Source organism: Suillus paluster, assembly GCF_016628075.1.
Source record: "Suillus paluster strain FC165 chromosome Unknown EDB91scaffold_22, whole genome shotgun sequence".
NCBI lineage: Eukaryota > Fungi > Basidiomycota > Agaricomycetes > Boletales > Suillaceae > Suillus > Suillus paluster.
Window position 1 is genome coordinate 494597 of NW_024537582.1, and position 21042 is coordinate 515638.

Here is a 21042-nt window from a genome sequence, read left to right on the forward strand (position 1 = left end):
CTGAGGACGATTCATTGCGAGGTTGACCTAAAAAGGGTCCTCCAGCAGCTCAGAGAAAGCTTGCAACCACTCTTTGTGTTGCCCCCGCGGACGTAGTGTGCGCTGCACAGTTTGTACACAACAGCTGTCGGAAGCACTTTCATCCATCATGATAGGACGGCATTAGATGTGAAATATCTGCACACACGGCCCGATAGCATAAACAGTATTTGCGTTCACCGTTATAACTAATTATCCATCTGGATATTTTCTGCATAGTAATTTTGCTGCGTTATGTTCATCCCCAAGGTCCCTACCAAGGATTCACCCGATTCATTTGAATTTTGGTGGAAAATGATCGCCAGCGCACTTCTGGTTCTTGCGGGAGGCGTCTTCGCTGGGTAGGTCGCTTATTGAGCTCAGCAGATGTTGATCGGATTTATGTCGCCAGATTAACACTTGGTCTCATGGGGCTTGACGAACTTCATCTCCGTGTATTATCTACCTCATCAGAAGATAAGACAGAACGGAAAAATGCACAGATTGGTGTGTGTAGTTATTGAAGGGGTGTCACCCAATTCTGAGTTGTCGACGATCAGTGCTAAACCTCATGCAAAGGGGTCGCCACTGGGTTTTGGTGGTAAGTATATACTTGTTCTCTATTCTTTTCATTCTCAAGCTCGATCAAGGTGCTACTTCTCAGCAATGTGGTTCGTATCCTTGACTATATACGATTTTGTTCTGCGTGATGAGGATCGGGTTTTAGGTCATCAACGAGAGCTTGCCCATCTTTCTTGACAGCGCGGTGAGCATATTCTCGGTAACGGCCCCTTTCGGTCCAGAGTTAATGGACTTATCAGCTTGGAGGAGGTTTACTTGCTATAGTAATTTCAACAACTGCCATCGGTAAGTAGCAAAATTCACGCATCCAATCAAACTGACGGGACGCTCCTCAGTTATATTTGGGTACGTTTGCCATTCGTTTGGAGCATCATGGTGGATAAACATTTCTTCCTTGACGGACAGAGAGTAAGTACGATGTCCCATGCACTGCGATTGTATCATGACCTGCCTACCGAAGGGTTATACCTCAAGCATTTTGCGCGAGATACGGACTCGCCATCGGCGCGCGATGTGCACCATTTGTTCTCTTCTTGATGTACCTCTTCGGTGCGCGCGCATTTTGACTACCAGGATTGAAAGTAACGTCTGCCCTGGCACAGCACCCATCGCATATCCAACAGCCAAACTTCTCGACCGCGCCTTGGGAGCTCACGGTACTCACACCTACAAGAAAGCTGAACTTAAATCATTCCTCCAATTCCACCGTACTGGCCAAGAGCCTTTGCATGATGACGAGATCGGCATTCTCAATGGCGTTCTGGAGCTCAGCAGTAAGAATGTGGAGACGATCATGACTCCCATTTGTGTCGGTATTTTGGCCCTTTCTTTGGATGTGCTCAGTACTTATGCGGGTTTTTATTATTGGCAGGACGTTGTCATGTTGAGCTCGGATACAATTCTGGACCACTCCACTGTTGACGCTATGTATTCAAAAAACAATTTTTGTCTTCGCAGAAGCGCACTCACACGACTTCAGCCTCGCCAGCGGCTTCTCTCGGTTTCCCGTGCACCAACCAGGAAATCCACTCGAATTTGAGGGCCTCCTTTTGATCAAGAAGGTGCAGAAACACACTTGGTTTGAATAGCTTGTTGACAGTTTGGTGACAGTTGCTGATGTATGACCCCGCGCAAGGACTCCCAGTCTCGCACTTCCCTCTGACCATTTTACCCGAGGCCCCACCATCAATCAACTGTTTCCAAGCGCTCGACTATTTGTATGCTCTCGTTTCTTGCTTCCACTCATGCCAGTCAAGTGACAATGGAGGCGATTTTTTTTTAGCCAAACAGGGCGCGCTCATTTATTGTTGATAAGTCGGACGCCTGGTTCCGCTGGTGGCGGAATTGGTGTGATTACTTTGGAAGGTGAACCATCCGGTTATGCGCACTATTATCACTTCCTAACTGCTTTTCTGCGTTGCTCCAGATGTCATCGAGGTATCGTGTTCACTTAGCTGTCGTAAGTACATGTCATAATAGTCTCTTCCAGGAAATTATATCAGAAGAGATCGTCGACGAAACGGACCAATACGAGGACAACCAGAGTAAGCGGCATGCCAAGCGCCTGTTCAATGCGACCGTCATGCGGGAGTGCGTCTGTTTCTCGCTGTTTATCACTCGAGCATAATTCTATCCCTCTATGTAGCATCGTTGAACGGGAGAGAAGTATACTCACGCGGATGTCCTCTATCGAACATGTGCAAGTGCCTTCTATAACTATTGAGACCGCGCCCCTCCTTCCTGGGCCAAGCCAGGACAACTATCATCGAGCTCACCGTTATTTGTACGATTCAATCGGTGAATCATAACATTAATATCCAGAGCCTGCCGAACATAAATGTCCGCTCAGCACCGTGCTGTAGTCTAACGTTCATGTAAATGCTTTCGTCCGCGGACGTTATTCTAGCCCTATGCCCGTACTACATCGCTTCAGGATAGAATCCCAAACTTCTCAGATATCTCACAGTCTTATTTAGGATAAAGACTTCCTGGGATTAGACGAGTTTCGCGCGAATCGCGATAGGGCTTGACAGGCCATATGACCTCGTTAGCTAAAGCCTATCGCGCCAGGTGAGTGAGTATTAAAGGGACATCGACAGGATCTTGAGAATAGCTACTTACTTACATGAGTGACTCCCACCGAAGAGTCGCCATCGTTGGCGCTGGGTACTTATTGCTTTCGATCTGATTATATCAACACTGAGTATCCACTCGCAGTGTTGGCGGGTTGACCCAAGCTATTGCTCTCAAAACCAAGCTCGGATTTCACAATTTTACGGTGCGTGCATGAGTCCATCCAACGAGCGACATGCTGCTGAGTCCGTCCATAGGTATATGAGAAAGGATCTGAAGTCGGTGGAGTGTGGAGGGTACGTTGATATCGACGCATCAAACGTTTCTCTGACTATGTTTGTACAGGCCAACACATATCCTGTATGGATCAATAACAACAACTGCAATTATTTGCTCACCTCGAAGGTTCTTCTATAGGGATGCTCGTCGGATGTCCAAATTCATTGGTACAGCTTATCATCTGACCTTTACCCACACTGGAACAAGTCACACGGCCTTCAACCGGAGATTCAAGCCTACTGGATTAAGCTCTCAAAGAAATATGATTTGTATCCACACATCGCATTCAACACAAAAGTGTTGTCTGCTGAGTGGGATAGCGCAAAACAACAATATACTCTCGTTGCGGAAGATGTCTTTTCAGGCAAGAGGACTGACCAGTGTGGCCCACGTCGTGATATCTGCCGTTGGTATCTTGGAAACCCCAAAGATTCCGTATGAGATCCCTGGAGTTCTGAAGTTTCAGGGGGCTTCCTTTCACTCCGCACAGATGGCCAGGGTCAATAGATCTGCAGAACAAGCGCTGTCGCAGTGATTGGCAATGCATCTTCCGGGTGAGTTGCACGACTTCTGCGCATGTATTAGGTGGTGACATACAACAAGAGCACAATTCGTGCCATCTATATCTGAAGACCCGTCTGTCGAGGTAATTAACTTCATCCGCACCCCGACCTGGTTCAACACTCGAGTGAGGTTCTTTGCGCTCGTTGGACGTTTCGATAACTAAACTATACATCCAAGACACATATTCCGTACTCCGACACTGAGAAATGGATATTCGCCAACATCCCTCTGGCGATGCGGACTGCACCGAGCTTGGATCATGTTCTGGGTTGGGTCAACTCTTTTGCGGGGTTTTGGCATGCTGACCTTAATTGTAGTTCGATTTTCCCTCTCTCTTACCCTCGAGTAAAAAAACTGTCAAGAAACGACGTGAGGTGAGTAGGTTGCGAGAGTCTCGGGGTACTCGGTCCAACGCTACTTCCCAGGCGATGACGAAATACATACTCGATAACACACCGAGTAGATACCATGCTCATATGATACCCAATCATCGTACGTGTTTTTGATCAAGGAATTCTCTTTGTGCTCACATGTTCCACAGCTCCAGGTTGCAAGCGAACAGGTTCGTTTCTGGTGATCAAATTGATGTTCTTTCTTATTTTATTCCATGCAGTTGCAAACAGTGGTTTCCTGGCTAGCCTCTATCGCCCTAACTTGACGCTGAACTTTGACGGAATCGCCGAAATAGTGGAGAATGGCATCGTCACAAACACTGGTATGTATGCGCCGGAGATTGCATCATCACGAGCTTTCTTCATATAGTTTAGGTGAAATGTTGCCGTGTGATGTTATCGTGTACGCGACTGGATTCATTGGCGTAAGTGCTACACACGATCTAATGTTCCATATGATACCAATTGTAAACACAGGAGCGGTACCCGATGCACGTTCGGGGCTTGAATGGACTTACTATCCAAGGCTATTATGATGCGCATGGTGGCCCTACCGCATACCTCGGGACTGCAATTCCTGACATACCGAACTTTTACTTGCTAGCTGGTGAGTTCATGTGGAAGCGGGTCCTCATCGACTGTCGCCTGAAGTAACAATTACAGGACCAAATACTGGAACACCAACATCGACGTTGTTCGTGGAAGAGGTCCAAGTAAGTCTAGCGTAACTTTTGTATTTTTGTATTCAAGATTGTCACAAGGTTGCATACATCCTTCAACTCATAGAGCCGGTCCTTACCGGTTTCGCCTCATCCTTTACCGTCAAAGCTTCACCCACGGATGCATATAATGTCAAGCTTCAAGAACGGATCTCTCGCTCTGTACTCGTTCAGTGCTACTCCTGGGCGCGTACGAACGGCACAGGCAAGTTGTTCAATCCGTTCCCTTGGGCTGTGACGGTTTGGTGGTGGTGGCATCGCAGACCAAATTGGGATCATTTTGTGGCGGTCGGCGCCGAGAAATGGGGATGGACAAGGCGAATCAAGGCTGTCAAGAAGATTTTGAAATGCATGGCAGTATTGACGCTATCGTGGTTATACCTTCGTGGTTCCGCTAAGCGGATTTTTCACGATGTGGTGGTGAGTCTATCATTGTTCTCGATGCTACACTTGAACAATCGTTATCTGTAGGTGAGGTACTGGAGTAAATTTATCCTAAGTCTTTAAGGCGCCGTGGAGACAGATCATATCATATATATGTAGAAATGGGACGACTTCTGTTCTGTGTTCCCACAAGGAAGATTGGCAATTAGGAACGCAGACCTTTTCAGTGCGCCCGCCAGTGATTTTGAGGGTCGTTCGATGCCTACACACGTCCAAATGCGCATCACGCTCTGGAACAGTGTTTTTCTGAATCATTGTCATTTAGAGCCTTCGGCCCTATTTCGGACAGCCCTACTCGTGTAGAACAGGAGTTTGGCAGTGAGCCGTGAAATAAGTACTTTCTCAGGACGTTATGTCTAGAAAGCTGATTCGGATGTCACAGCCTTACGCAGATGGCACAACAAGTGATATTGTCGAGCAGTTCTGATATCAGAACCTCCTGGATACAGCCAAATTTGCGAGCGGTGAATGACTCTGGCGCCTAACGAGTAGCTACCATAATGCTGTAAAGGAAAAAGAGTAGCACACGCCCATTGGCAACTTATTAGAGCAAGATAAGGCAATCCGCACAACAAGTTCATTTCGACACCATCAAGAAATACCGGAACAAGCAGGGCTGCCCATCATTTAAAACATCACACCATGTGAGGATTTATCAGAAACACGCCATCATTAGGCGCAGTCGCGCCCTTGACAGAACTTTGATGGAGAGAGTCTCATGGCGGTGCGTCTGATAAGACAGTTCAACAATGTGAATAAAAACATCGAGTACACACACAGTATCCGTAAGTCCACACCTGACGGTGCTCAACTTTAAGTTGATCGATATGTTGGAAGAAGCAGCACAACCCTTCATTCCAAGCACAACACCTATTCGAGCGTTTAAAGACCACTGAATCGGCGGCCATATCAGCGGTCGCAGTCTTCCCTGATGGACGACGCATGGTGACGGGCTCGATGGACAGTACGCTTCGTCTGTGGGACTTGAAGAACGGGGGTATGTTGAAAAAAATGGAGGGACATCACGGATATGTGCGAGCAGTGGCAATAAGAGGAGACGGGCAATTGATAGCAAGCGGTGATGAGAGCGGTGAACTCATTGCATGGGATGGGGACACTGGCGAACCATGGTTACCTCTAACCTGGCAAGTCATCAAGGCCCACTCCAGTTCCATCACCTCGCTGGACTTTTCACCAGATGGCGCTGTCCTGGCGGTCGGTTCAGATTATACGACGAAGCTATGGAACGCAAAAACATGGCAAGTGCAAGGAAATCCCGTATTGCACTGTCACGCGAAAGTTAGCTGCGTTCAGGTATTCGCCATCTGGCGAACATCTTGCCATTGCGACATCTTCGAATGTACAAATTTGGAATACAGGCAGAAGGGAATGCATCGCAAACTTGCCAACTTATCACTCGCGTGGACACCTAGTGGGACACTTCTCTCAGGATCTAACTGGGATGATCCCACCATACAGGAGTGGGATCCATCAACCAGCTGGAAGCAGGTTGGTGATCCCTGGGAAGGCCACACTCAAAGTATCAATGCCATCGCCGTGAACTCTGCTGGCACCGTCGTTGCCTCTGCATCTGACGACAACCATGTCCGCCTCTGGCGGCTCTCGGATCGGCGAACCATCGCCATATTCGAGCACGCTGGCTGGGTGAGCTGCCTCACCTTCTCCACGGATGGCTACGAAATCATCCTCAGCGGAGGCCAGGATAAAAAGATCTCAAAGTGGGCAGTTCTCCAAAGCAGTTTGCCTTATGTCAAGGTACGTTCTCACCATCGACTTCTTATAACGTAATGCGATTATGCTCCATGCAGAGTGACGTTATGAACAAGACAGCCCTCGATCTTGCCCTCGATGCAGCACTTCTCAATGCACAAGCGGTGCGATTGCATCTTTCGTTTCACGAGCGATGCTCATCTTAGTGTCAGGTCATCGATTTCAACCCTTCCTCTTATCGTGGATACCAGTTGAAGCACGCAGCCCTTCATGGCGCACAACGCTATGATGAAGCCATCGCGACCTTCGAAATCATGCTCTTCAAGTTGGAAAATAGTCCTGACACGCAAATACAAAGTAAGCCCTGCGTAACGCATACTTCACAATGTTTGACTTTTTCTCCAGATTTGCGCCAGCATTATCTCAGTCCATCCGAAGCAGAGGGTGCTATTCGAACGGTCATTCATACTCAACTCGATGATACCCCGCTTCGTGTATTCGACACCACCACCGGGCTCTTGTGCGATCGAGAGGCGCAAATAAGCGTCTTCAAAACGAGCACAGGGTATAATGAGCTGTTGTCCTTTACAATGAACCATGCAGATCTGCCAATAGGGAGCCTCCAAAAAATGGTGGAGATGAGCTTTGGTTATGTCATGCTATTCCATAGGTGGGAAGGGAAGGAGCCGTTGCTGCACGATATCCAGAACAAGGTCCTGTACGAGTTGGATGCAGTCGGCGGCATCCTGAAGTTGCAGTCATTCTGCAAAATTGCTCGTGAGGCGGGGTATCGCTGGGCGTGGAGCGATACATGCTGCATCGACAAGAATGACGATCTTGAGCTCCAACAATCGTTCAACTCCATGTTCGTCTGGTATCGCCGCTCAGCACTTACGATTGTCTATCTGGCAGATGTCACCCCTTCGTCAACGTCTGGCGCACTTGCAAACAGCGAGTGGAACAGACGAGGATGGACTGTTGTAGAATCCCTAGCTCCCAAAGTCATCCGTTTTTATCAGAAGGATTGAACCCCATATCTCGATGATCACTCTCCCAACCACAAGCAGTCCGTCGCGATCATGCGGGAGTTGGGCCGCGCAACGGGCATAGACCCAAGTGCCCTCGTTGCCTTCCATCCAGGGATGGGGGATGCCCGGGAGAAACTTCAATGGGCGTCTACCCGTATCACTACTTTGCAGGAAGACATCGCATACTCATTTTTTGGTATCTTCGGCGTCCACCTACCTGTCATCTATGGCGAAAAGAAACATAGCGCACTCAGGCGGCTCTTACAGGAGATTGTAACTCGCTCGGGTGACATTACTGCCCTGGACTGGGTCGGAAAATCATCAGAATTCAATAGCTGCCTGCCAGCTGATATCACATCCTACAAAGCTCCGCCATCCACGTTTCCATCTTTGACCAAAGATGAAATGCAGAAATCAGTCTCTGTCCTGCGAAATACCGTGACTGTGGAGTTGGCTTCGGAATTCTATACCCTGTTCGACCAGCTGAGTGCTCCTCGTTTTGCAGACTGCAGACTGCATCTGCCTTGCATCACCTTCCGTGTCACAGCAGTCAGACGGAGGCGTGGTCAAGGCCAGGAGACAACTGTCACGTATGAAGTCCAGGCAGACGGGCTTTGTGACCTGCTGATCACCACGGAAGACAAACCGAGTCAGTTCTCCGGGGCAATGGACACTAAGCAGACATTGTTGCTTGTCCGTCCGTGGAGCCGTTATTTCCTTGAGCTACCCGACTCTGCACTGGACGAAATGAAGAGCTTGTCTGATTGGTCCATCGCCCCGTCATCATTAGACAATCTCGCTGGCACGTCTCGGTCCCATGGGTCGCGATTTATTCCTTGTCTTGGACATTTTTTCGGCTCATTTTTTGATGCGCTTCACGGCGTTCCTGAAAAAAAAGGGGTGGTTTATTCGGAGTCTCACTTGCAAGCATTGCGGTTTATCGTTCGTCTTGGACAACCTTTCAGCGCGTTTTTGTTGGCGCAGCAGCCCGGCGGAGAATACAAGAGAATCGCGTCAGATCGCAATATAATTGCACGAGTGAAAGACACCACTACTGTTCGCAGCATGATGGACGTCCGGACGCTAGAGATATTGTAGGTATATGTATTCCGGGGAACAGATATCGCTGAGCAGTTTTCATTCGCCATGTTAGGATCGGAAGCTGTTAACAAACAAAGCCAAATAGCCGTGCAGTGAAACGTGACCAATGTCTAGGACGGTTTCTGCCAAGGCCGCCACTTGAGGTGCCGCGATAGGAGATCCACAGCAATCTCAATGGATATGAGCCCCTGGCGCCCCCTAGTAGCTGATAGGATGGTCATCTACATTGAGCATCTGCGCAACGCATGCTTCTGCTTTGCCTTTTCACTTCAACACTATGCACAAATGGTCAGATACACATCGGCAAGGCTCGATCGCTATTAGTAGTAATGTGCTGAATAGGTTTTCAGTGGCAAAGATGCTAAATCAAGTCGCATCCTGATGACGTTGCCTGGTCGTCCAAGGTTGTCCAATGCAGAGTTTCTGCCATGCCCGCCGCTTAGCTTGAGGTGCCGCGATCCACAGGAATTTTGTGGATTCTCAATGGAGATGAGTGGTTTGTGTAAGCGTAATAGCCTACAGGACTCCTCATCTATATTGAGCATCTGTGCAACTGCGTGCTTCTGCTTTGCATCTTCAATCCAGGAACCAGCACCATGGATCGCTACATGCACACCAGCAATGCTCGAATTCACGACCCTAGTTTGGGTGGGATATAGATCTGAGAAATGAATCCCAGGTTGACTGTGTCGTCGTTATGACCTTGTTCAATCAATCAAGAGACACAGTGAACCCTCGTCAAGGGTCCAGCGAGCGATCGGAAAGGAAGGGATGATATTGGTGCTCCGAGATCCGAGTGATCAAAATGGAAGCCAGAGTGTAAGTAAGTAAACTTTCAAGTTGAAGAAGCCCGTCAGACGCTAATAATGAGATCTGAGATGCTACTTCACCTTGACAGAATATTTCGGAGAGAACGTGTTTAAAAAAATCACAGCATAGTCTGGACTGCTGATCACAACCTTGAAACCTCATGCCACCCTAAAATTTCGATTTTTTTCTGCCCACTTATTTCGTGATCCTGCCTCAACAAACTGACAGTGATCGTACCTGCATGATGCGGTTACTGTCATTGTCAGATCGTCCTAAACAATCAGAACCGCCCCGTGTAATCAGCTTAACTTCGCCCAGACTGAAACGCTATGGACTAAGCTTCTTGCCTGGTTTATTTCCAGCTGATCTACGCCGCAGCCATACCAAAACCTCATAGTACTTACTGCCTTTACAGTGATCCTATCTTCTCGAGATCGCCATCACTCACTCATCAAGGTTCAGGGCATGTCCTCGTTCACGTTTGATATGTGGTGCCGATCATGGAGCATGCATGCATGAGGCCTGAGGTCTGATAAGTACGAAAATTACTTCAGCTCGTGATGGATCAATCTCCACAGAGATGTGCAAGATCAACATGCCAGGGGATGGGAGAACTCGTGTTGAAATTTACTCCGCAGTTCGGCTACTCCAGAACTGCGGCAGTATCATCTCAATCGGTCAAATCAGAGGATGTCATTCGATTGTAGATCGGTAACCAGCCCGTCTATAGTACGAGGCTACACATGCGCTGGTATTCAGTTTTGTGCTGTTGCTAGCTGCAACACGACTAAGGGCAGACGACGCCCCATCCTTTCCACTCTGTTCTGCCCTCCTGGATATCAAGTATCTTCTTCCGGAGTGCCGTGCCAACTGGTCCCAGCCCAGCCCCAGGAAGTACGATATCCTTACCCTCGTACCCAATCTTGTTGCAAGGTATAATAATAACCGATGTGCCTAGGGCTAACGCCTCTAGAAATTTACCCTCGGACGACCATTTTTCGAGGTCACTCATGGTATACACCATTTCTTGTGGATGCAAGCGCAGCGAGCTTTCCTTTTGGAATTCTGGATCACCTGCGAGGGCGAGACAGGATGCTCTAGTGACTCCAGGTAGAATAGTACCGTCCAAAGGGGCGGTGATAAGGTCCAAGCCTTCGACGGAGAGTAAATGATACATATCGAACATGTCGAATTGAAACTCACCGTCCCCATCATCCCTCTTGACCACAACGAAGAAGTTCATTGCTCCAGCCTCGGTGATTCTTCTGTCATCGCCAAACAACCAAAGGATGTGGTCGTAGCCTTTCTCTGCAGCTGTTTGTTGGGGCAGGAAGCCGGGTGAGTAGTTGCCAGCGATTTTGTGCCCTCCAGTTCCGCCTGGCCATGCGCGCACGTTCTCACTGACAGCGAAGAGAGCAACTGGCTTCAATACTCGGTAGAATGGTCCAGTCGGCATTGCCAAAATGTAAAGCATAGCATGGTCAGACGCCATCACTCCCAAACCTACATTGCGATCGGGTGAATATACGTATAGTATTGGCTGATTCCACGAACCTGGTTTGGTTGCAATGACGGTAGGACGCAGATACAAACTATATCCCGATTCCTTAGGTATCCAGCGCCTCTCAAGATCCACCAAACGCTGTATCAGTTCCAAAACGGCATCACCGTCGATGGGCTGCACGATCATGGTGCCATAAAATCAGAGACACTCCCTAACAGATGCAATGGTACTCACGGGAAGAGCGAGACGTGCACAAGATCTCTCCAAGCGACGCATGTTCAAGTCTGGGCGGAACAAGCGTGCCTTGCCGTCGGGCCCAAGATAAGCTTTCATACCCTCAAAAACATTTCCGCCATACTGGAAGCACGAGCAGGAGGGATCGAGTGTAATGGGCCCGTGAGGCTTAATCTCAGGCGCGGACCATCCTGTTTCAGGATCATAATTTGCGACGATCATGTGATCCGAAAATGTCTGGCATATTGATCATTAGAGCGACATAGATATGGCCGTCTGAGGTGTTGCTCACCTGGCCGAAACGTAATGTCTCGACGGGCTGCAATGGCTTCGGTGTTTTCGAGTGTGTGATCTTCAGCTTGGATGCCTGCAACAGCGTTGGGGTTATACATGATTATGCTTAGCAGACATCACACTCACATCGGGTGGAGCAGGACTTTCCGGGTTAGCAGAGCCACACGTTTGGGTCGACGCTGGAGAGGCCATGCTGTGGCTATTGGAACCAGAGAGAAAATATCAACGCGAGTTATCAGCTCGAGTCGTATTTTTATAAGTCTATGAGCTGCAGGCATATGGAGGTTGACTGATTAATTCAAATGAAGGAGGGGGCCTTAGAGTAGGCACTTGTCGATGAAACTTGGCGGGGAATCCGAGTCGTGACTATATAGCAGAAGCTATACGGTAATACCACAGCAAAGGCAGTGTTCGACATCGGCGATGAACCAAACATGCACATTGAATATTGAATAAAGGCGCAGAGGCTCACCCACCGAAATATGATGTGCTGCCAGTGTGTAATACCAGTGGTAGATGGTACTAGTACTGCTTACCAGGACTACTCGTGGGCAGGTCTGTCTTCGATTCAGATAAGATTCCACCATCAGAACTCAGTCCGGCTCATTGCGATAATGGGCGCTTCCAATCGCATGTTCGCTTTCGTGCAGAGACGCAGCAGCCGCCTGTCCACCCTCCTCATCCCTTTTGCACATAGTGACCTCCTCTTTAGACTCAGAGCTTCAGCCGTGCTTTCACGATGAATCTTCCTCGGAAGAAGCTCGTTGGGTTGTCGCTGGGGCGAAGCCGCTCGAATCCTCATTTGCCAGTGGAGAGCGGAGCCAGTGAAGTTGAGGTATTAAATATTCTACTTATATCTAAGTGCTGGTTGTGTAACGATGTCGTTCCAGCCATCCTCTCTCCCACCTTCGAGGAATGCATCTCCAAGTCGCAGAGGACTATCGGGGTTACGGGTTCCCAAGTTCTGGGGCAAGCATTCCTCTCGAAGCGCTCGACAGTCTCCGAGCCCTGAACCTGCTGCTGCAAGTTTCAGCGCACAGGATCTTCTATCCGCTGAGACAACTCAGGTATGTGCAACGCTTGGCACGTTCCACTTGTGATGAATCATTGAATGCTATCAACTTCCACAGGATTCTTCACTCACTGCTCCCACTCCCACTGTTCCCACTATCGAACCAAATCCTGACCAGGCTTCCGATTCAGGCATTCCGAAGGTGGATTCGATCATCGTAGTTCGGATCATTCTTATCCGTCTCTTTCGATAATGTACTAACGTTTGTAATCAGGCCGAACAACGTGACCCGAAGTTTGTGAATGAAAGAATCGCCAATGCCACCAAAGGCGTCGCAGGCATGAAAAATGTCCCCGTAATGGCCCAGAATGCTGCTTCGGAGACGAACAACCTGCAGTCCGTTCCTGATACAATCGACACGTTCTCCGCGATACTTAAACCCTTGAAGGCGTTCAACGCAATCGCTAACGGGCTTGCAGATGTACGGGCCTCTATCTGTATCTCTTACGTCACTGATCTTCGTGCATAGATCTATCCCTATGCAAAGGTGGCATTGAGCATCTTCACTTACGCATCCCAGGTACGTTTGTTTTGTATGTTCAAGCTTGCAAGTTACTAAGAACGTCTGGTGACAGATTATTCTCGATCAGGCAGACTGCGATGCTGCTGTTTCTGGTTTGCTCTCGAAAATCTCTGAGGTCTATACTTTCATCACGGAAGAGGAGGCGTTGGCCAATGTTCCATCCATGCCAGCAATTTATGGGAAGATAGCGCGACAGACGCTAGAGTGCGCGGATTTCATCGCTCATTACTCTGAGACGACGAGCGCCTGTGAGTTGAACTCACCACTGCGCAACCTATGACTCACTGTTGAATCTTTGCACAGGGAAAAGACTTGGAAAGCACGCCTTTAAAGAAACACAGGCCGCGATCCAAAGTTACAACGATGTCCTCGATAGTCTCATGCGGCAATTCCGAGACAGAGTGGCTCGTGACACAGTTGTAATTGTCCACCGTATGGGTAGGAGTCGGCTTTCAGGTCTCATTGAGCCTCATCTAACATTCCGCGATCCGTGACATAGCTGAGACTCTGGACCTCATCAGCATGAATTGTGCAGAGGGTGCCGGAATCAATACGTCCAAATGTTGTCTGCCAAATACGCGGCAGGATCTTCTGTCGGAGATCAAGACTTGGATCAGTAGCACCGATGAGAGTGCTCCGCGTATGTTGTGGCTCTCTGGCACAGCAGGCAAGGGCAAATCTGCTATCGCACACACGATAGCGGACTGGTACACCGAGAGTGGGGGCCTTGGCTCGTGCTTCTGCTTCGATCGCACACAGCAAGCAGATCGACAGGCCAAAATTTTGACGACTATCGCAAATGATTTGGCGGATTGCAACCCTATCGTGCGGCGAGCCTTGGTGCAAGCGGTTCATGATAACAACGGACTGAAGCGCACTTCAGACCTCACAAAACAATGGCGGGAATTAATCATAGGACCATCAAGCAAAGCCTCGGAAGCCATCGCCGCACCAGTCCTGATCGTCATCGAGGCGTTGGACGAGAGTGGCGACGCGAGTTCCCGGGAACAGATTCTTCGTCTGCTCGCTGGCGAGAACAGTTCTTCCTCCACACCATCCGACATCCCACTAAACATCCGTATTCTTGTCACTTCCCGTCCATTGGAAGACATTAGCAACGCTCTGCACACCGCGCCACATGTTCGCCATGTCTCCTTGGATGATATTTCGTCCGCGTCCACAGAACACGACATCCAGCTTTATATCGCCAATAGACTGAAAGATCTACGCAACGTGTTCGATGATGACCACTTCAAGACTCTCGCTCTGAAATCCGACGGCATGTTTGAATGGGCTCGTCTTATATGCGAGTATATCAAGGGTACGAACAGGGTTGGCCTGGATCCTATGGATAAGTTCGAAGCTGTGGTTGCTGGAACATCTGAAAAAGGAACACGTCTATTGGATTTTATGTATGCACGCATCTTGGAAGAGACACTGCCTTCGGATGAGCGCGGGGAGGCTATCCCCGTGTTTCGCTCAGTGATGGGGCAAATCCTTGCATCACTGGAACCACTCCCCATGACTGCATTGACCGCTATGCGACTGCATTTTACACCCGGTACTTGCCGTTACAAAATGCAGCGGGTTATTGGGCCACTAGGGTCGCTGTTGGCCGGGACCATGGACTCCCAAACTCCTATACGACCCCTCCACGCATCCTTCTACGACTTCCTGACAGACAAATCACGGAGCCGAGACTTCTTCATCGACGTGTCGTCGGTACAAAGCGACCTTGCCTTTGCCTCGTTTCGGGTCATGGAGCGCGAACTTTGCTTCAACATCTGCTCTTTAGAGAGTTCTTACCTACCCAATTCTGCTGTCCCTAACTTGGAGAAACGAGTGAAAGAGTCCATTCCGACTGTGCTGTCATATTCATGTCGATTTTGGGGGACTCATGTGGGAGCTACGTCCTTCGAGCCATCACTCGCTAAAGAAATCGCAGCTTTCTTCGACGGGGAGCGCCTCCTTTGGTGGTTGGAAGCACTATGCCTGATGAAAAGCCTTGGCGGCTCGGTAGGGTGCCTCTCGTCTATCACACATTGGTTTAAGGTGCGTAGCTCGAGCTCGTTCTTAGGACCGATAGATTCTTACGAGAAGTGGGATGGTCATAGGATCATGTCGAATATGCTCACGTCGACAACACTGCCAGGGACACCCAGCGCTTCGTTCGAACTTTCGCGACCGCCATTTTACATTCCACTCCACATTTATACTTATCCGCTCTGCCGTTCGCTCCAATTCAGTCGAAGATATCTCAAAAGTTCGCTGTACAGTTCCCTTGCACCCCCCGCATCGCCGCTGGTCATGCTGTAAATTGGCCTCTCATGGAAAAGATACTCCATGGGGATTCCTGGGTTCACTCGGTTGCGATGTCACCAGACGGAAAACTCATCGCATGTGGTTCACATGACGGAATGATCCAGATGTGGGATTTAGAGACAGGCGAGGCATCGAGTGCCCTTCTTCAAGGTCACACTGCCGCTGTTAGGTCTATCACATTCTCGTTGGATGGAAAGCGTATCGTGTCAGGTTCATCGGACAAGACAATCCGGGTGTGGGATGCAGCGACTGGCAAAGCATTGGGTGTCCCTCTTCAAGGGCACACGTAGGCGCTGTTCGGTCTGTCGCAATCTCGTCAGACTGGAAAGCACATTGTATCTGGTTCATCGGACATGACAATCGGGGTATGGGATGCAGAGACCGGCAAGGCATCGGGTCCCCGTCTCAAAGGACACACTGGTGGTGTTCTGTCTGTCACAATTTCGCCGGATGGCAAGCGCATTGTATCCGGTGCCCGTGATAAAATGATCCGGGTATGGGATTTAGAGACTGGCGAAGCATTTGGTGCCCCACTCCAAGGCCACACCGACACTGTTTGGTCCGTTGCAATCTCGCCGGATGGATATCACATTGTGTCAGGTTCAGAGGACAAAATGATCCGAGTATGGGATTTGGAGAGTGGCTAGGCATTTGGTGCCCCACTCCAAGGCCACACTACCGCCATTTTCTCTATCGCAATCTCATCGGATGGAAATCGCCTCGTATCTAGTTCAGTTGACGCAACCATCCAGGTGTGGGATATGGAGACTAGAAAGACATTAGGATCCCCTCTCCAAGGCCACACTGACACTGTTACGTCTGTCGTCATCTCGCCGGATGGAAATCACTTAGTTTCTGGTTCATTTGACAAGACAATTCGGGTGTGGGATGCCAACACAAGTACTAGCGAGGCATTGGGTGCCGCTCTCCGGGGTCACACTGACACCATCAACTCTCTCGTGATCTCGCCTGATGGATGTCACATTGTATCTGGTTCAAATGACAAGACCATCTGTGTGTGGGATATGGAGACTGGTGAGGCATTGGGTGCCCCTCTCCACGGGCACACTGGCTCAGTTCGGTCAGTTGCAATTTCACAGGATGGACATTGCATTGTGTCTGGCTCATTTGACAAGACCATCCGGATGTGGGATATGGAGACTGGCGAGGAATTGGGTTCCCCCCTCCAAGGGCACACTGACTGGGTTCGGTCTGTCGCAATCTCACAAGATGGGAGATGCATTGTGTCTAGTTCAGATGACCGCACAGTCCGGGTGTGGGAGGCACAGACTGGAGTGGCATCAGGTGTCCCTCTCGAAGGCCACGCCAACTATGTTTCATCTGTCACAATCTCGCCGGACGGAAACCGCATAATTTCTGGTTCAACGGACAACACAATTCGGATGTGGGAAATGGGGTCAGGCAAGGCATTGGGTGCCCCTCTCCGAGGTCATACCAACACCGTCTGCTCTGTCGCAATATCGTCGGATGGGCGTCGCATCGTGTCTGGCTCGGCTGATAAGACCATCCGTGTGTGGGATATGGGAACTAGCAAGGCATTAGGTGTGGCTCTCCGAGGCCACACTGAGCCTGTTAACTCTGTTGTAATCTCGCCAGATGGAAATCACATCATATCCGGTTCAGATGACAGGACCATCCGGGTGTGGGATATAGAGACTGGGGGGCCAGTGGGTGCCATTCTCCGAGGGCACACTGGACCTGTTTCATCTGTCGCAATCTCGCCTAACGGCAAACATGTCGTGTCTGGTTCTTCCGATAATACCATTCGGGCATGGGATCTTGATATTTTCAACCGGCACCAACCCTTCGAAGCACCTGCAATATGTTTTTCATCCAATCAGATCCACGCACTTTGTTCCCCCTCCTCCTTTTTCCAAGATTCTTACACTCCAGCCTCTCTCATCCTGACCGAAGAAGGATGGGTTGTAGGGCCCGGCGGACGGCTCCTCTTTTGGATCCCGGTCCACTTATACCCAGCCATACATTTTCCAGGGAACATGCTCGTGATACACAATCGAGCCTCGCAGCTCGATTTAAGTTATTTCGCCCATGGCACGTCATGGCACAAGTGTCGGGAGCAGAAGGATTCCCTGTCTTCGTGATCATCTCCGGTAGGTAGCGCCAACATATGTACGTGTCATGACTAATAGAAGTACAACACAGATCTACAGTCTCCGCACAACTTGAACACTATATATTTGCGATTTCTTGATCCACGACCTTCACTTGTACTGTACCGAGTCTCACAATATCATTTTGGGCCTGCACAAGGATTTCATTCGTACCTTCGCTCCTACGAAACGTTATATATTTGCTATATGCCTAGTCGTACTGCAATCCAATCGTTGCTATAAGTGCTCCCTAGATTCAGGTTGTCTACCATGGTCGGTTTGTGGAAGTTAGAATACAAAGGACGACTATCCTGAGCTCAGGCTCATCGTTATGTTTATGATTCGATCAACGAATGGGTACACTACCACCTCATCGAGCCCGAGTACGCGATGCATCCTCGCCTAGGCTGAAGAGCCCCCGGTAATCTATGTCGAATATATACGAGTGTTCTTGGCGTTTGAAGTCAATCGCCTGCGTCTTGACCTTGTATTTGGTCTGCTACGGAAGACTTGTCTTGTGTGAAGTTAACTTTATCACATACAGACGAGGTTTGTTGGGCTTCCTGCCGTGATGAAAGGGTGCTGTCAGAGAGATTAAGAGTGGAATACTCGACACATGCAATACTGATGCTTCTATCTTCAAGTACTGGTTCCACGAAGTGCTGTCGCATTGTCTCGAACTGAACCCAAGTACGAAGACCATACTCCACGTCACATCTACCACAGACACCAAAACGAATATGATTTCAGTATTAAGCCGAAGAGCCGCTCGCGCCAAAATACCAACGAAAGTATTACATCCCAAGCTCACAATAGACCACAGCTCAAGATCAAGAACCTACAATCCCTCATCATACCTCCCCATCACCCCCCTCAACGCCGCCTCATCCCCAAACCTCGGTTCAAAACACGCAGCAAACGGCTTAGGATGCGCAATAATATCATCCACAAAACCCGACTCATCGATCGGGTTCTCAGGGTCCTGCGTGATCTTGAAAGACCACAAGAGGAGCGCAGCGTTGATGAAGATCGAGCGGTTTGCTATATGTTATCCTGGGTAGATTCTGCATGTCGCACGTCGCATTTTAGTATGTAGGTAACTGGGTTTAATATCAGGGACAAGTACCTGCGTCCAAAACCGAATGAAGGGAACTTGAGGTCATTCCGGATTTTGCCGTCGGTTTTGAGCCACTTCTGAGGATCGAACTGGTCAGGGTTGGAGTAGACGCTTGTGTCACGAGAGATTGCCCTGTTAAAAGGTGATCAGCATATATCGCATGGAATGGATGTTGGGCGGTACCAGTGGTTGCCAAAGACGATAGCACCTTCTAGGATACACATATTCTTCTGCTCAGGCAGTTAGAACAAAAAAAACATGACAGAGCACCGTAAAACGTACGTATGGGATATTAGTCAGTGCACGGTGTGCGAATCCGAGAGTCGTTACGAGTCTCCAGCGAAGACACTCCAGCATGAACGCTTCAATCTTTTGGAGGGAGTTATAGTCATCGAATGTGGGAGCTGGAACGACCAGAATGAGATTCATCAACTCAGATAAATAACGATATTCGACTTACCTCTGTCACGACCAATGACGACGTCCAGTTCTTCTTGCACTTTCTCCTGAGCCTTGGGGTAACATGCAGAAGCCATGACAAGAACCATAATCGCAACTGCAGTCGTGTCCGAACCAGCGCCAAAGAGAGATCCAGCGAGATAAGCCATTTCTTCGTCCGAGAGCTTGTGCGAAGACAGGTTCTCAAGAAGATAACGAGCAAATGAGGGGCCAGCTTTGCCAGTCGCCTACGAAGAACAGTCAGGTACTGATCAGGAAAGAAGTGGAACGAACCAACCAATTCTCTCGAAACACGATCAAGATGGCCATGGAAGAGCTGACTATCTTCCCTTCTCCACTGCTCCAACTCGGTTGCGTATCCCGGAACGTATTTTAATATCGGGTAGCGCTCTACCAGTAATACACCAGGTCGCATGAGCATTTTGTGGATGACGATGATCTCGGGGGCGTCTGTGGCGGTGGGGGTCGACTTGCCATACGTGACACGCAAGATGACGCAGGCGGCGTAGCTTGCGTTGAATGCATAAGTCATCATAAAACAACGCATGGAGTGCAACACACCGATTCACAGCTGCTTGGTGTCCTTCTTAGGCCCGATCCGAAGCGAGATGACGAGTCCATAGGTATTGATCCATTCTGCAAACTGCTGAGATTGGCTATGATGTGCTTCCCGTTAGTGTCCACATAGAGTTTTGTATTTTATGTACTCACTTGGTTCTTGGCAGAGGAGTTCCGAACAGCTAATGTCCAGGAGGACCGGGAGGAAGAGGCAGGCGTGACTTTGAGCGTATCTTAGCGCGGAGGAGCTTGTCTGCGAGAACGACAGCGACTAATGCTCCTAGGGCCTTGAACCCAAATGTCAAGTCGAACATCCTCTGATAGTCTATAAGGGCAAATACAGTAAAACTTAGTACAAGAGAGAGGACGGAGGAATGAAAGGTACTGACCGCGTGGTGCAGCAGCTGAGTTTTATGTTAGACGAGGCTGACAGACCAAACCTATCAATTAGGTGATAGACTGATGATGGTTAGTGACGAATTGACAAATATCGATGTACTGATTCGCGATGTTCAGCACCGCCACAGCTAAATACACATTCAGAACAACTGAAGCGTCTGCGTACCGAAAACACAACAAAAACGAGGCGGTCTCGCACAGTAAGGTGTTAGAACTAGTGTCTCGAATGTTGTTACAAGAACGGAATTTTATTTGGATCACTGTTGGGCAAAATACAGGGTATGTAGGGGGTAGTTTGGTATGAACATGGCCAGTGTAAGGACTCGATGTCCTTTACGCCCCGACCATGCTATTAAAACAAGACGCTCGAACATTCGTCAGAGCCGTCCGCGTGACTCACTGATGCGAAGAGCGTTACTCTTCGCATCCGAGTCACGCGGATACATTCCTTTACTTCCCCTTTACATTCTCTCGTTATCATACCTTGTGCTCGCTCCTCACCATCCCCTGTCGGAAATTCCTAATTTAGCTTTCAATGCATTACAAAGCATTGAAATGTTTAAATACAAACCTCGGCTTGAAATGGCTTCTAATAATAGAGGGTGAATTGTAATGGTCGTTACAATCGCGGTTGCAATGCCCATTGCAATGGGCATTGAAATATTGAAACCCGTTCCAATCAATCTT

The 21042-nt window shown here is 49.1% G+C and overlaps 6 protein-coding genes across 6 annotated transcripts; 4 read left to right on the top strand and 2 right to left on the bottom strand.

Annotated features, from left to right (window-relative positions):
- Positions 1–273: 273 nt before the first annotated feature.
- EDB91DRAFT_1052285 (uncharacterized protein) lies at positions 274–2408 on the top strand (the record flags this gene model as incomplete). The annotated part of the gene is made up of 14 exons (XM_041313668.1): positions 274–380; positions 431–525; positions 579–619; positions 669–689; positions 746–784; positions 840–889; positions 1061–1149; positions 1203–1408; positions 1472–1527; positions 1580–1661; positions 1711–1817; positions 1883–1965; positions 2055–2190; positions 2246–2408. The coding sequence occupies 14 exons, from the start codon at positions 274–276 to the stop codon at positions 2406–2408; spliced, it is 1275 nt and encodes a 424-aa protein (XP_041177842.1).
- Positions 2409–2725: 317 nt separating this feature from the next.
- On the top strand, positions 2726–5134 carry EDB91DRAFT_1237099 (FAD/NAD(P)-binding domain-containing protein; the record flags this gene model as incomplete). The annotated part of the gene is made up of 14 exons (XM_041321542.1): positions 2726–2766; positions 2818–2878; positions 2931–2969; positions 3091–3358; positions 3395–3451; positions 3485–3506; positions 3556–3640; positions 3694–3784; positions 4130–4231; positions 4284–4333; positions 4386–4515; positions 4572–4621; positions 4670–4915; positions 5099–5134. 14 exons carry the CDS (start codon positions 2726–2728, stop codon positions 5132–5134), a joined length of 1278 nt encoding a protein of 425 aa, XP_041177843.1.
- A 1775-nt stretch (positions 5135–6909) lies between these two features.
- EDB91DRAFT_1280284 (uncharacterized protein) lies at positions 6910–9093 on the top strand (the record flags this gene model as incomplete). Its single annotated transcript, XM_041324719.1, has 4 exons — positions 6910–6966; positions 7015–7159; positions 7208–7803; positions 7870–9093. 4 exons carry the CDS (start codon positions 6910–6912, stop codon positions 8926–8928), a joined length of 1857 nt encoding a protein of 618 aa, XP_041177844.1. The 3' UTR covers positions 8929–9093.
- A 1435-nt stretch (positions 9094–10528) lies between these two features.
- Positions 10529–11965, bottom strand: EDB91DRAFT_1247937 (aminotransferase; the record flags this gene model as incomplete). The annotated part of the gene is made up of 5 exons (XM_041322866.1): positions 10529–11244; positions 11296–11419; positions 11480–11716; positions 11772–11846; positions 11900–11965. 5 exons carry the CDS (start codon positions 11963–11965, stop codon positions 10529–10531), a joined length of 1218 nt encoding a protein of 405 aa, XP_041177845.1.
- A 547-nt stretch (positions 11966–12512) lies between these two features.
- On the top strand, positions 12513–13038 carry EDB91DRAFT_1081681 (uncharacterized protein; the record flags this gene model as incomplete). Its single annotated transcript, XM_041315405.1, has 3 exons — positions 12513–12608; positions 12664–12840; positions 12904–13038. The coding sequence occupies 3 exons, from the start codon at positions 12513–12515 to the stop codon at positions 13036–13038; spliced, it is 408 nt and encodes a 135-aa protein (XP_041177846.1).
- A 5832-nt stretch (positions 13039–18870) lies between these two features.
- Positions 18871–19930, bottom strand: EDB91DRAFT_1247939 (cytochrome P450; the record flags this gene model as incomplete). The annotated part of the gene is made up of 6 exons (XM_041322867.1): positions 18871–18886; positions 18949–19071; positions 19123–19169; positions 19222–19343; positions 19400–19625; positions 19676–19930. 6 exons carry the CDS (start codon positions 19928–19930, stop codon positions 18871–18873), a joined length of 789 nt encoding a protein of 262 aa, XP_041177847.1.
- Between the last annotated feature and the right edge of the window lie 1112 nt (positions 19931–21042).